The 14277-nt window shown below is 38.3% G+C and overlaps 1 protein-coding gene across 21 annotated transcripts in view; it reads left to right on the top strand.

Moving 5' to 3' along the window:
- The first annotated feature begins 2562 nt into the window (after window positions 1-2562).
- Window positions 2563-14277, top strand: part of SLMAP (sarcolemma associated protein) — an 83776-nt gene continuing 72061 nt past the window's right edge. For all 21 annotated transcript variants that reach the window (XM_087709021.1, XM_087709020.1, XM_087709027.1 and 18 more), the window contains exons 1-2: window positions 2563-2695; window positions 2867-4238. In XM_087709021.1, coding sequence (XP_087565147.1) covers window positions 4041-4238 — 198 coding nt within the window. In that variant the 5' untranslated portion in view covers window positions 2563-2695; window positions 2867-4040. The remainder of the gene's footprint in view (window positions 2696-2866; window positions 4239-14277) is intronic.

The following is a 14277-nucleotide window of genomic DNA, read 5'->3' as shown; positions in this document are numbered from 1 at the left end:
GGAAAATAATTTCTATATTGTAATTTAACCAACAGTCACTTGGGCATTTTGCAATCGACATGTGTTTAACATACTTGCATTGGCCCAGAGTCCCATAACTGCCATTTGCCACCGTGCCAGCTGGATTCCAACAAAGCAAATTCAATGGGGAGGAAACTGAATTTGCTTAATGACTGCAAGATTTACAACCACAGCAAAAAAGCTGTGGTAAAAACTCTGGTAAAATCATTCACTTAATGACCATTTCACTTAGCCACAGAAGTTCCAATCCCAACTGTAGCCATAACTCCTAACTGTATATGAACAGAAACTAGACAAACGTGAATTGAGTCTAGACACTGTGATCAAATCATTTGTTATTCACACTAAATCACAAAAATGGATCAGTAAAGACCTATATGGATTCTTAATCACATTTGGAGCTTTATCTGAGGCTTAATGCATCATATAATCTTGAAATTGTTACTATTTTGGACATCTGAAACTTAGAAGTGAAATCTTCAACTTGATTTTAAATTGCTTTTACATATCTAAAACTGGACTTGCTTAAGATTTAGATATATTACCATATTTTTCTGAGTATAAGACACACCTCCCCCCCCCAAAAAAGTGGGTGAATATCTGGGGGTGTCTTATACACTGAATACAGCATTTTTGGCCTCCCGAAACCCTGCCTCATGGATCCCGTTTTTCATAAACATGGATGTGCAGAGGGTTTGGGAGGCCTGCAAAGTGCTCTTGGGGGCTGGGGAGGGCAAACACGAGCAAAAATGGGCCCGTGTTTCACAAAAACTGGGCTGTTTTTGCCCTTCCCAGCTCCCAGGAGCACTTTGCAGGCTTCCCAAACTCTCTGCATGCCCCTTTTTCACAAAAAACGGTGTGTGCAGAGGGTTTGAGAGGTTTGCAGAGTACTCCTGGGGGCCGGGGAGGGCAAAAACTTTTTTTAAAAATTTACCTTTTCAAAATCTTTGTGTGTCTTATACTCTGGTGCATCTTACAGTCGGAAAAATATGGTAAATAAATCTCTATTGTTGTAAAGAATTATATATATTCCAGAAAGGGGAGAAGTAAGAAAATAGCATATTTTGCATTTTGCAATTAGACCCTGACATCAGGATTGTAATCTATATGGAAAAAAGGAAAAGTGTTGGCAACGATTTTTAGGAAGGACTGTGATTGAGGGAGGATGCTTACATTTAAGACCAGCTATTGTGATTTGAAAATACTTGAGCAATTGTAATTGGGATTTTATAGTTGTTACAAAATTATATATATTTAAATAGGTGTGTTTACAATGACATACTTAACCATTGTTACCTTATTGGATTCAAAGGATATGAACTATGTAATTACTCATTAGCAGAGCTCATATAATCTAGACAGGTATTCCATATTCAATGTGTTCATGTCAACAGAGCCAGTGTTTAATTTTTTAATTAACTGGTTTGAATGTTGAATATGAAAAAACAGATTAATTTAAAAACAATGCGATAAATATTACCAAGTGACTATATTTGCATGACAGTCATAAATTAGTTATTTTAATTTAGCATGTTGTGTGAGCGCAGTTCCTGGATCAATTAATGCATCATGTGAATCCAGGAAATTGGGCTGAATAACAATCCAGTTAACTATAGGCGTGTTGCACAAATGCAGCCTTTTTCGTTCAGTGGAACTTACTCTCCCCATGAACAAAGCAGAATTGGACTCTAGCCCAACTAATTTAAATGATGTTCTGTAACCAGTTATCTCCTGCCCTTGTACCGTTGTTTCCTCAACATTTAAGTTTGACCTTGGTTTTGCTAATGTTGCTCTTGTTGATTTGTACTCAACCTTCCAGTTCAAGATAATTTTAAATACTGTTTGGTTTGACATGTCTGGTATCATTGATGAAAATGCAGGAGGCATTTGTGGCAAAGGGAACGAAGGACTAAAGAACTATCTGCAAACTGATCCGCACTTACACTGGAATAAATCTCAGGGATCGTATAAACTGCTTAATAAACAATATATATATACTGATATAATAAGAAACCTCTATTCTATATGAAATTACTCCCAGGCAAATCAATACTGGACAAGGTCTCCGCCTCGATTTCTTGCTGCAACGATTTCGCAATTTTTAAAGGTGTCAAATAAAAGTTTTCCCACTCGTTCCGTGGAGTAACGATATCCAATTTTGCTTTAGATTTCCCGTCTTCTCAGGTAAACCTATTGGCTGCCCGCTTTTCCACCCCTTGCCATTCAACATGCTTTCTCCCCTACCTCCCTTCTTTGGGGGAACACCCACCCCCCACCCCCAGTATTTGCAGAACTTAAATTTCCTTTAGGGGCCGGGGCCTTTCCATTTAGTCCTCTGGTGAGCTTTTACCCTTCTTCTTTTTTTTTAACTACCCGGAAACAGCGCCAGCAGCGCATTCCCAGAGTACGGGCAACCGCGGCTTGCCAGTCTCCAACCAAGAGCTTCAGCGATTCCCTCTGCGCATGTCTCCCTGTCGCGCGTTCCCAGTTTGCACCTGCGCAGAACGGCTGGCCGGCCGTCAGCCTTTCTTTTGGTCAGGCCCATTGCAAGGCAGCTCCACCCCTCTCATTCCCTTTTCCCCTCCCCGGCAGCGCGGCGGCAGCGGCGGCGGCGGCGGCTGCTACACCGGGTAGGTTTCCAGTCAGTATGGCCGCTCCTGCTGCTGCTGGGAAGGTAAGAGCGCGCGGGAGAGCAGGCGGGCGGGCGGAGGGCGCTGAGGCTCTCGCGTCCCGCTGCCCTTTCGCCCTGGCGCGCCTTGAGCGAGCCGAGAAACCCCGCGAGGGGCGGCTGAGCCGGGGCCCGCCTGAGCTCCGGAGGCTGACCGGGTTTGTTTTGATTTCACAGGTCGAGGGAAAGTTTTCGTGGACGGCGGCCGCTTGACACCCAGCTCGTAAGGCGTCCGGCCTCCAGGCCTCTCCCGGGGCGGTAGCGGGACGGAGCTCCGGCAGGGCGAGAGCAAAAGGCGCCTCAGGAAGGGAGTGAAATTTTTCGCCCTTTCGCTGCCACCTGCAGTTCCCGAGTCTTCGTCGCCCGCGGTGCCACCGGCCTTCGCCCTCCCAGTTTCCTGAGGAGATTCTGCCGCCGTTTGCCCCGAGACCTCCACAGCGAGAGCCGCCGGACGGCTTTCTCCCCCTTTCCCCGATAAGTTATCTGCGTCGGTTTAGACCCTCAGTGGAAGGGACCCCACTAGAGCCCTGCTTTCACCCGACGTCCGCATCTGGCTGATCAGCCTCCTGTCCGTTTCTCTCTCTCTCTCTCTCTCTCTCTGCTGGAGGAGCCCCGTGTTATTCAGTGGCTCGGATATGTAGCCAGGTGTATTGCGCTAAGATGTATGGGGAAATACTTGCATTTCCTTCATGATCGCACTGGGGTTTCCGTTGGCTCCTTGAAAATTGGAGCCTGGGCCTATGCTGCCTAGGGAGGGGGAGAACCTGGTTTTTTTTTTAGCAAGGCATCCTCCCTTTCCTGATCCTGCTGATGTGTGAAACGATGAACCACAGACTTATCCCTGGATCATTCTCCAGTTCTTAACTCCTGTCTTGTGAACCTCTTCAGTCCCACTCTCTTGAAATTTTTATTGCTTCTCTGGTGAAGAAGAGCTTGGGCAAGTGATTACGGAAGAGGATAAAAGTGCGCACATCCCAAACAAGTATTTTTTGTGTGAGTCATTCACTTGGATTTATAACTATCTCCACCTTAATTTGAACAAGTTCTGTTTCTCTTTGGAGTGGTATATGCTTATTCACATCATTGAGGGAGATGGATTAAAGTGGAACTTCTTAAACTTGCTACAAACCTTTTTTTTAAAAGAAAACAATGGGGCTTCTCTGTTGGATTATTGCCTGCCTTAGTTCACAGACTGGAGGTATGAGTTGTTAGACCTTGATGGCAGGTAATGTTTGTCCTGCTTTAATGTGAAGTATTGTGGGAGCTTTGCTTATCAACTGTGGAGGGGGACTTGGATCAAGAAGAGTTTCTCTTCTTTCCTGGTTGGTGTGGCACCACATATCTATCCTCAATGCCTTCAGCCTTGGCTATCTTTACTTGCCGCCCGAACTCTCATCCATTTCAAGAACGCCATGTCTACCTGGATGAGCCTGTCAAAATTGGACGATCAGTGGCTCGATGTCGACCGGCTCAAAATAATGCCACCTTTGACTGTAAAGTCCTGTCTAGGAATCATGCACTTGTCTGGTTTGACCACAAGACTGGAAAGGTAAGACATTTTAAATTTCTCAAGAAAATTTTATGAACATGCTTTCTTTAATATTAGTTACTTTAGTGTTGCTAATTCTTTGAAGACTGAAATTTTGATTTACATGTTTCAGATTTTATTAAATTTTGCCCAAAGCATTGGTTTTTAAGAAATTTATCAATAAATAGGCCATATTAGCTTGTAAAGTGTTTTTAAAAATTGTTGAATTTATTCTGACAACAACCTTCTCATTGCACTATTATATATTTGAAACTAAGAAATGTGCAGATACTGCACATCCATCTCAAACAGTACTATTGACTTATTGTCTCCAACACTGCTTTATAGTACTATATAATTTGATGTCTGAAGATAGCAGATATTTTCATGCCTGATCAGAAGTACCTTAGTCATTAGTTCTCTAATAAATCATTTAATTTAAAAAATGAATCATTTTTTATCTTCACTATCTACACTTAGATGGTTTTTTTTATTGTAATATGATTTAAAATTGGGCAAATATTCCAGTTTTTAAAAAATGAATGCTGTAGCTAATGATGCAGCTAGTTTTTTGCTTGTCATTCTGAGGAAAGTAATACTTAAGTGAAGTAATTTTTTAGTATTCTGAAGCTATAATATAAACCTCCAACTTTACATGGCAAGCAGATGCACATTTTATTGAGGATTCCTTTGGGTAATTGTTATATTCACCCTTCATAAAATATAACTGATTGTATCTGAGCAATGTATCTTTATTTGCTTTGTATGTTTTAAAATATATTTAAGCAAGAATGTTCCAGTTTTAAGAATACACAATTTAATTTTAAGTATTTAACACAAAAAATTGGAAATACCTGTACAGGGTATTGTAGTTTTACATTCCATTAGTACCATAATGGAATGTGTACCGGGGGTTGCATACAAATCAAACTTTTTAAATCAGTGGTACACAAGGTACCGTATATACTCGAGTATAGGCCGACCCGAATATAAGCCGAGGCACCTAATTTTACCACAAAAAACTGGAAAAGTTATTGACTCGAGTATAAGTCTAGGGTGGGAAATGCAGCAGCTACCGATAAATTTCAAAAATAAAAATAGATACCAATAATGCCATTGCCCATTGAATAACATATACAGCCTGCCTGTGCCCATTAAATATACAGTAGCCATTGTAAAAATTTGCCTTGCATAACAAATTATTATCACACAATACCGGTGTATTCAATGAAATACTTCACTCACCTCATGATGCTGATGTCCCGCTGTGATGATGATGTCCCGCCTCCTATGACACACAGCACAGTGATTCCTATCATTGGATCACTGTACCAGAGGAGGTGGGACATCGCTATGTGGCTGCTTGCCATAACAAGGAGGAGGTGGGACATCGTTGCAGAGTGGCAGGAGGGGGAGGAAGGGGAATCGTAAGATAGCCCTGCATTACATTAGAACGTGAGGAGGGGGGATGGTGCAGTGCACGCTGCGCGGCAAACTGACACAGAGGGAGGGGAAACTCACAGGGGCGCTGGGCCATTCACGAGCGTCACCCAGCGGCATGGCCCTGCCCCTTTTTCTCCTCCATTTCGGGCAAATTTTTCACTGACTCGAGTATAAGCCGAGGTGGCTTTTTTCAGCCCAAAAAGTGGGCTGAAAAACTAGGCTTATACTTGAGTATATACAGTAAGTCGTAACTAAGATTTTGGTGCGATCAAATTTGTGATTAATGTCATCTAAAACATGTCAATCATTTCCTGAAAGGTACAATGAGAAGTCTAGGCTTCTTGTGAAAACTTCTTTTTTCAACATAAGACTTATGTTGGATTGCATAGGCATTCTGTACTATTTTAGCTTTAGCTTGTATTAGAAGTTTTTGTGGCATAAAGGCAGATACTCTTTAAATGTTAAGCATGCCATAATACCTATCTTTCTCAAGTAGAAACTAAAGTAGAATATTCAGATATTGTAATATGTTCACATCAATGCTTTTGCTATCCAAGTTACATTCATTAAAGTACCAGTAGTCATCAATTTACGATCACAATTCATCCAAAATTTTCCTTTGCTAAGCAAGATAGTGTTAAGTAAATTTTGCCCCATTTTAAGACCTTTCTTGCCACCATTATTAAGTGAATCCCTTTTAAGTTAGTAACATGGTTGTTAAGTGAATCTGGCTTCCCCATTGATTTTGCTTGTCAGAAGGTTGCAAAAGGTGATCACATGATCAGGACACTGGAACTATCATAAATTCATGTCAGTTGCCTAGCATCCAACTGACATGTGATGCTACAATGGTCATAAGTTTTAAAAATAATCAAGTCACTTTTTTCAGTGCTGTTGTAACTTTGAACAGTCATTTAGTGATTACAACCAGTCACTAAATGAATGGTTGTAAGCCGAGGATTGCCTGTCCTATTTTTTAGTGACTATAAAATAAGTTTTTAGTGTCAGGTATTAGTATACATTTATTATTTTGAAAACACTTACACTCTTTTGGTTTATTTTAGTGAAAGCTATTAATTAACATATTAGCAAAAATTACCACCTGGCACAGTATGGCATGGACATGATAAGGATGCTTATTTTCCTGCACATTATGCAATAGGAAAAAACAAACAAACTGAAAGTTGAATAAGTTGTAACATGAATGTCATGTGACTTTAATGTAGAGTAACTTGTATTTAAGGTGCAAATTAACAGTTCAAAATATAGAATCCAGTCACACTTTTTGTAATATGTTAAAGATCAAGCGTTTCTAATGATACTAAGAAGCTTGAAAGACACTAAGATATTAATTCAAGACCACCAGGGGAAATGGTAATGTATCAAAGCAACCATCCCAAGATATTCACAAGACTTAAGAGAAATTCTGGTTAAAGTCAATCTAGGTCTTTGAATTATTTTAGTAGTGAAAATTAACATTAAATAAGGAACAAAGTATTAAAATAATACTGGTTAATTTGTTTGTATAGTCTGTCTTCAGTCCTAAAATCAAATCTTTCTAGTTTGACTAAATATGCTGAAATACTTCTGCAAGTGTGCGTCTATATTTTTGTCGTAATTTATTCTATACATTATTTTAAAACTATACTACAGTGTTGTATAGTAGCAGATTGTTCAGCTGAGGTACAATTTCTAGTTTCAATATGGCTACTACAATCTTGGAACAAATAAGAGATTTTGCATACTCTGCTTTATTTAGTTATCCATTTTCACCTCAGAATCAAGTGGATGCACTTATTTGACTTTATCTTCCTACAGGTTATCACAGGTATTTATCTTAGTTCACAGTGTGCTACATGTATCATCTTTACCTTTGCCCTCTCGAACATACCATATTTTTCACACTATAAGACGCATTGGACAATAAGACGCACATTAGCTTTAGAGGAGGAAAGCAAAAAAAAAAAATTCTGCCTCCCAGCATCCATCTGGTATTCATCTGGCTAGCATCCTTGCACGAAACAGCAAGCAGCCTGGTCAGCTTCAGCATGTTATCGCAGCCTCAGCACATGGCTCATCAGGGCTTTGCTCTTTTCCGGCCACTACCAGTCAACTGACCTGTGCTGCTGCCGGTGCCGCCTGGGAATGCTGGAGTCTTCGCTGCCGAACAGCTGATTAGCGGTTGGATCAGCCTCTTGCAATACCACTGATCAACTGTTCTAAGTGGTGGAGATTGCTGCCACTGCTAATTGCCGCCATTTGGTAGCGGCGATCGGCAGTGACGGCAGCAATCCCTGCTACCTAGAACAGCTGATCAGTGGTATTCCAGGAGGCAAATCCAACTGCTAATCAGCTGCTTGGCAGTGAAGGCTCCAGCGTTCCCCGGCAGTGGTGAATGGTGGTGGTGGTGACAGGAAGCAGCAGGGAATGCCACCATCGCAACAACCCCCTCCTCCCACCGCAATATTTGCTCTATAAGATGCAGACATTTCCACCCACTTTTTTGGGGGGGGGGGAGTACATCTTATAGTGCAAAAAATACATTAATTCAATATTATGAACTCTTGAAAATAGGAATGGAGAACAGTGGAGCTACCATACAGTTGTAAACAGTTAAATTTGGAAAGCATACATATTGTAATGGTTGCAATGAGATTGAGAGCTGTTTAATCTGAATTTAAACATTAGGTCTTTTAATGCTTTTATAGTTGGTTGCTGTTCTCCATGATGGCCTTGAAAGATAAAATGGCCACACTTGTACTCTATTTATCTGGCATAGTCACAATAGTGATAAAGAGTATTAGGTGCTACCATAGTTTTAACTAGATTTTTCACTTTGCACAAGGGTAAAAAGACAGATTTCATATTATAATTTGGAATCTCTGGCACGCTTTGGCCCCAGATATCATTGGCTTCTGTGACCGCTGGCACTAGAATGATTTGCCTAATCTGTATTCTCTCTTGTGTAGCAGATATGTTGGCAGAAAGATGATCCTTGCTATGCTTATATTTTACATATTTAGATTATATTAGCACTCTGAGCAAATATATTGTATCTTATACAATTGTATTCTGTGATCATTAATCAGTTGCTCATTATCAAGACTATGATGATCTTGGAATATCATTTGTCCATTACTAAATATTCTATATATTATATCTGAATACTTATGCACAGTAAATTAACATCAAACCAGAGTTCAGGCTTTTGCCACATTTATACCAAATCTGATGAATGGTAAATCTGTAAGTATTAAACATTTTAAGAATTGAATATGTCTGATTTAGGAATATTTATAGAAATACCTAACATGTAATGCACTACAATATCTTAAACAACCAAAGTTTCATCAATAAAAAGTCTTTATTTTGGGATAAAAAGTACAATATTTTGGTCAGATTTAATCTGTGTTCGTAAGTGTTGAAAGCGATTTCTTTTTCCAGATATTGAATGTTCTCAGAAGCAGTGTCTAGTTAGTAATTTACAGAGAAAGCATTAGTTACAAGAGGAGAAAATTGTTCCTCTTATATTAAATTAAAACAGCTTTACTGTTAACTTTGGAATTTGGAAGAGAAGTAACATCAGCAATTAATACCTGGGAGATGTTACTGCCTACTGATCAGGATTTTCCTGCAGAGATACTAATGTGGTCATTGCTGCAGAGCTAATACTGTAATTGTTGGAGATACTCCAGTATATTCTCTTCATATTGTATGATATCGTTTACATACAAAATCTAAATACGACCTTACCTCATTGTTCATTTAAAACATAATTGTATGTAAATCAGTATTACAGAAAGTAATAACTAATAATATGGAATATTTTTGATATTTAATATTAATTTCTGTAATTCTCATTTGTACATAAAATTATTGATGTTATTACAAATGATTAGTAATACTAATATCACCAATAATATTATCACAAAATATTTCATCCAACATTTTACATAACCTAACATTAAGATTCTGTGCCCAGTCCAAATAGGAAGTGACTGTAAAATGAAGCTCAGTAACCACACATACTAATCCAGCCTAGCCTCATGCAACAGGAAGGGATTATTATGGAAGCTGTCAGTGCTTATTGTGGTGCAAGCAGTCAAGTTCTGAGAGAGCATCTCTCTGAGCATCGTCCCTACCTTCCTTAGTATAGTGGTTCAGGAAAGAATAAAATACATTTGTAACTAGCTGGATACCCATGCTGTATCCAGCTAGTTACAAACTGTAAGGAGCCCCAGGCTACTCCTGAGTGAAGGAGTGGAACTTAGGTAATGGAATGTGAGGCAACTAGCAGTTGGAACAGAGTTCTTTTCAGGTGGGGAGGGTGAGTAGAATGCCTAAACTCACAGCCCGCAGGCTGGATGAGTCATGCACTGGCCACACCCACACCCTGTTTAACGAAGGGGTAGCAACAGAGCATGTTACTATAAAGCAGCTGGCAGTTATAAGAAATACTGATGATGTGATGGTCATTTTAAAAAATCCTTTTTTACCGAGCACTTAGAAGCCAAGAGGAACATATGTGCTGAATTTCAGGCTTTGCAGTTCTGGAGATTTTGTGATGAGTGAGTGGCATTTGACTTTTATATATATAGATTAAATTGTTGTCAAACATTCATGCTTATGTCTGTATACATATTGGAATATATTGAGAGAACCCTAAATATTGAGGTCAGATTAAATTTAAATGAGAAAATTAAATGAGAATAATAATTAACCATAGATGTTTACTACAAATTTTACTATAAGCTTTCACAGGAGAGAAGAAAGATGTATTATGCTTGCTCTGCATGATTATATCAAACAGATTGATATAACTGCTTTATAATTATGATGGAAATAGTAATTCTGTCAAAATTGGAGTACCATAGAATTCGCTTCAGTGTGGTTGGAACAACCTGTTCTGAACTCAGAATCATAAAATGTTTTGTACATCTTTAGTATTTTTATTTTATTTCAAAGTAAGGGAAAACAAATACTTTTTTATTCTGATTGACATGTTGGCTAATGTTAGATATAGGGTAGCCTCATGTATTTAACATTTGGTACACTGAATTAACATATCACACACAACTATATTGTGATATGTTTAGGTTCACACATTGTACTGCTAAACCTAACTGTATTATGATTGAGTGCTTTGCATATAATCCAACCAATTTTTTAATTAAATAAATGGCTGTAGATTAGCTTTGTACATTGTACTAAGCTATGACTTTCAGTCATGATTTATTGAACAAACTAGTGGGTTGATTTGCACATAATGGTGAACTATAAGACAAGGTTTACCAAAAGCTGGTAGTATAATAATCGACTTCCGTTACAAAATTTTGTTATTTCCAGATCCAGCTGTTATCAGTCAGTGATGAAGAAATGATAGCTAGTTAACTCATTATGAAGTTGAAAAACATGCTATTTAGATATGCATAATATACAATAATGGTTTCCAGATGCAGGTACAACGAAGATTTGCCTGTTCTGATGAATGATTTGCTAATGAACATTGGAATTGTGTAATTATATATTGAATATAACAATTGAAAATTGTCCAAAGTACTTAGATTCAAGAAGAACTACAGACTTCACTTAGGATTGCAACAGTTTGGGATAGATTCAGGTTGGGGTTCAAGAAATGTATCTTTTAGGAGAAGAGCAGACAGAGCTGATGAGCAGAGTTAAATATGTTATCTTTACAGATGCCACAAAGGATCCAAGTCCATTCCCCCACCCCTGAATTATGTTGAGCCTATCTAATGCCAATTTAGTGCTGACCATTAGTTGAATAGATTGAATAAATCTTCTGTACTTCAGCTTAACATATGGTCCTGATACTTTGAACCCAACACCTCTGGAGATAAGTAAACACTGGACACTTTGCTTTAATGTTGGCTAATTAAGTCTCCTACAGAGAAAAATGTATCTGTTAGTCACTTGAAGTTGAACAAAGCAACAACACTCACAGGACTGTAAAAGACCTAAAAGGTCTTCTAGTCCAACCCCCTGCTCACTTATACTATCCCGGTCAAATGGTTGTCCAGTTTATTTTTGAAAACCTTCAGTGACAGAACACCCACAACTGGGAGGCAAGCTATTCCATTGATTAATTGTTCTTACTGTCAGAAAATTTCTTCTCCCTTCTTTGTTAGATCTCTCTTGAAGGAATACCATCATCATCTCCTCACAAAGACCTTGATTCTGAATGATAGTTATACAAGTGATACAAGTTCAAAAATAATGCTTTGACCTAAGGATTTAAAACTCAAAACATCATACATGATGTCTGAGAACTGGTTCATTAGTTTAAAGATAACATTGAAGCCTTTTTGTATGTTGATACAAAAGTCCTTACCAAGTCAAAACGAGGAAATGAATATCAGATAGTCCATTAATCATACATTTAATAAATAAAGCCACATTTCCTATAAAAGAAAGTCATTTCATTTTGGCAATTTAGCTGGCATAATTTTTAATTAACTACTAGAACAATATTTGGTTTTACATCCTGAGATGAATGCATCCTTAGTCTCACTTGCAATTATTCATGTCAGTCATGATATCAATATTCATTTGTTAATTTGAGAAAACTATATATAATTTTCTCAAAAACTATAGAAAACTATATATAGTTTTCAAACATTGCTAGTATTTTTTTGCAGAAGTAGTATATAACTTGGCAACTTTTTCTGGAAAGAAAATTGTAGAAATCTGTCTGTCCATCCATCTCTTCCTCTCTCTCTCCTCTTCTCCTCCTCCTTTGGAGAGTGACCATCTGAGGAGCCTCTGCCTTGCTGCTTCCTTCTCCTTGCTATGACTTCAGAGAGGTGCAGCTCTGCATTGAGGCACTACCACAGCCAGGGCTGGAATGTGCTCCAACCTCTCTAGCTCCTCCTTGTGCAGCCAGGCCTGAACAGTGAGTTGACAGGCCATTAACTTATTGGCACACAAGATAGTGGTGATCCACTATAATTAGAAAGCTAGATTTTTGGTTCACAATAAGTTAATAGAGAAGACACATCTTTTGGAAAATAGTCTGAAATTGCACAGAGGGTTCTTACTTGCCTAGGGAAGTATCAGTAGGAGAATGATTAAAAAAATAGAATTAATGCAGTGTCTAACTAGAGCAGCTATCTGTTTCTTAATTCAGTTAAGCTGAATTATGTAGTCCTTTGTCCCTAGGCTTACCCTGTGTACTTGGGATACCTCCTCCAATCATTTATCAACCTGCTGAAGAGACAATGCTTTCTTCCTGCTTTCTGAACTCAGATAGAAAAACATCTTGTTTCAAATCTCTAGAGGTCTGCCTTTTCAAAGATCAAAACTTTTTCTGTTACCTAAGAAGGGATCTTATATATACAGGGTAAAGGCCATGCCTAAGAGTAGGTATGCATTCAGTCTCACAGTTCCTAGACTAGCAAGGAGACTAATACAATATTGTGAATGCTGGTGGGTTATTCACATCATAGGTATTTAATTATTTATTTACATTATTTATAAAAATATATAAATGTATGTGCAGCTGATATTGGGTTAAGTAAAAGTCTTCTCCCAGTTGTTTCTCCCTGTCTAATTCAGTCAGGGATATTTGACCTGCTGCAAGGGTTGTCCACTGGGGACGAGGAGATATGTCTTGTCTGCCGCTTTAATTAGTGCCATACATATTTATTTTGTATTTTTTTAATTTTTAAAATAGTTTTATGTATTATAATGTATGTCGCCCAGAGTCACTTGTGAGATAGGAAGCTTTAGAAATCAAATAATATGGTTCATGTAGTAATGCTATCAAATACAATACAGCTCAATCTAGGACGGGTCATGTAGTGATTGTTTGAAGTTATGATGGACCTCTTCAAAGCTACTTACAACCCTGTTCAAAAATTTGGGAACCAGAATGGCTACTTTTTGCATGCTCTGCAACTGGCCAGCCTTTACAGCTTTTTGGACATGTCCTGCAGGCATTTGATTGTGATTTACAAAGTTTTTGCCGGAAAAAACGTATTTACTTCTGGTTTCTGACAAAAATATGGCCATGATGAACAATGGATTTGCTTAACAACTGTGCTGTTTGCTTAACAACCATGGCAAAAAAGATGGTAAAATTGGTCAGTCACATGATGACCCACTTTATGACTGCCCTGATTTATTCATAATTGCCAGGCTCAGTTACAGTCATAAGTCAAGGATTTCCTGTATTGTTTGGGAACAGGAACCATTTACTAATAAATAAGGCACTGAATTCACTTTCTATTTCTGTGAAAAAACATTGATTCCCCCGCTCTTTTTTCTTCCATAATAATTTCCTTCCTCCACCTCCTCCTTCCCCCAAGCTATTGACACTTTTAATCTCTAATCCTAACCCATTTATATCAATCCATTATGTAACAAATTGCTTAAATGGCAGAAATTATTTCTGCCTTAAACTTATGGGGCTAGAAAAGAATGGTCTGGAGTTTTAGTGCAAATGCACTATTCTGTTTATTTTTTCAATGGTGATGTAGATTAATAGTATGTTGTGCTTTCTGAATAGCAGTGCTAATATCAGCAAAAGTTAGCAGAGAGGATAATACTGGCAGAATTTGATTGTGCCTTTAGAAGTTGGACTATTCAATAAAATATG

The sequence above is a fragment of the Thamnophis sirtalis genome, unplaced genomic scaffold (assembly GCF_051295495.1).
Source record: "Thamnophis sirtalis isolate CommonGarterSnake01/CBP01778 unplaced genomic scaffold, rThaSir2_p1.2 scaffold_3, whole genome shotgun sequence".
Lineage (NCBI taxonomy): Eukaryota > Metazoa > Chordata > Lepidosauria > Squamata > Natricidae > Thamnophis > Thamnophis sirtalis.
Note: the sequence above shows the minus strand (reverse complement) of the source record. Positions and strands in the feature narration are given on the sequence as shown.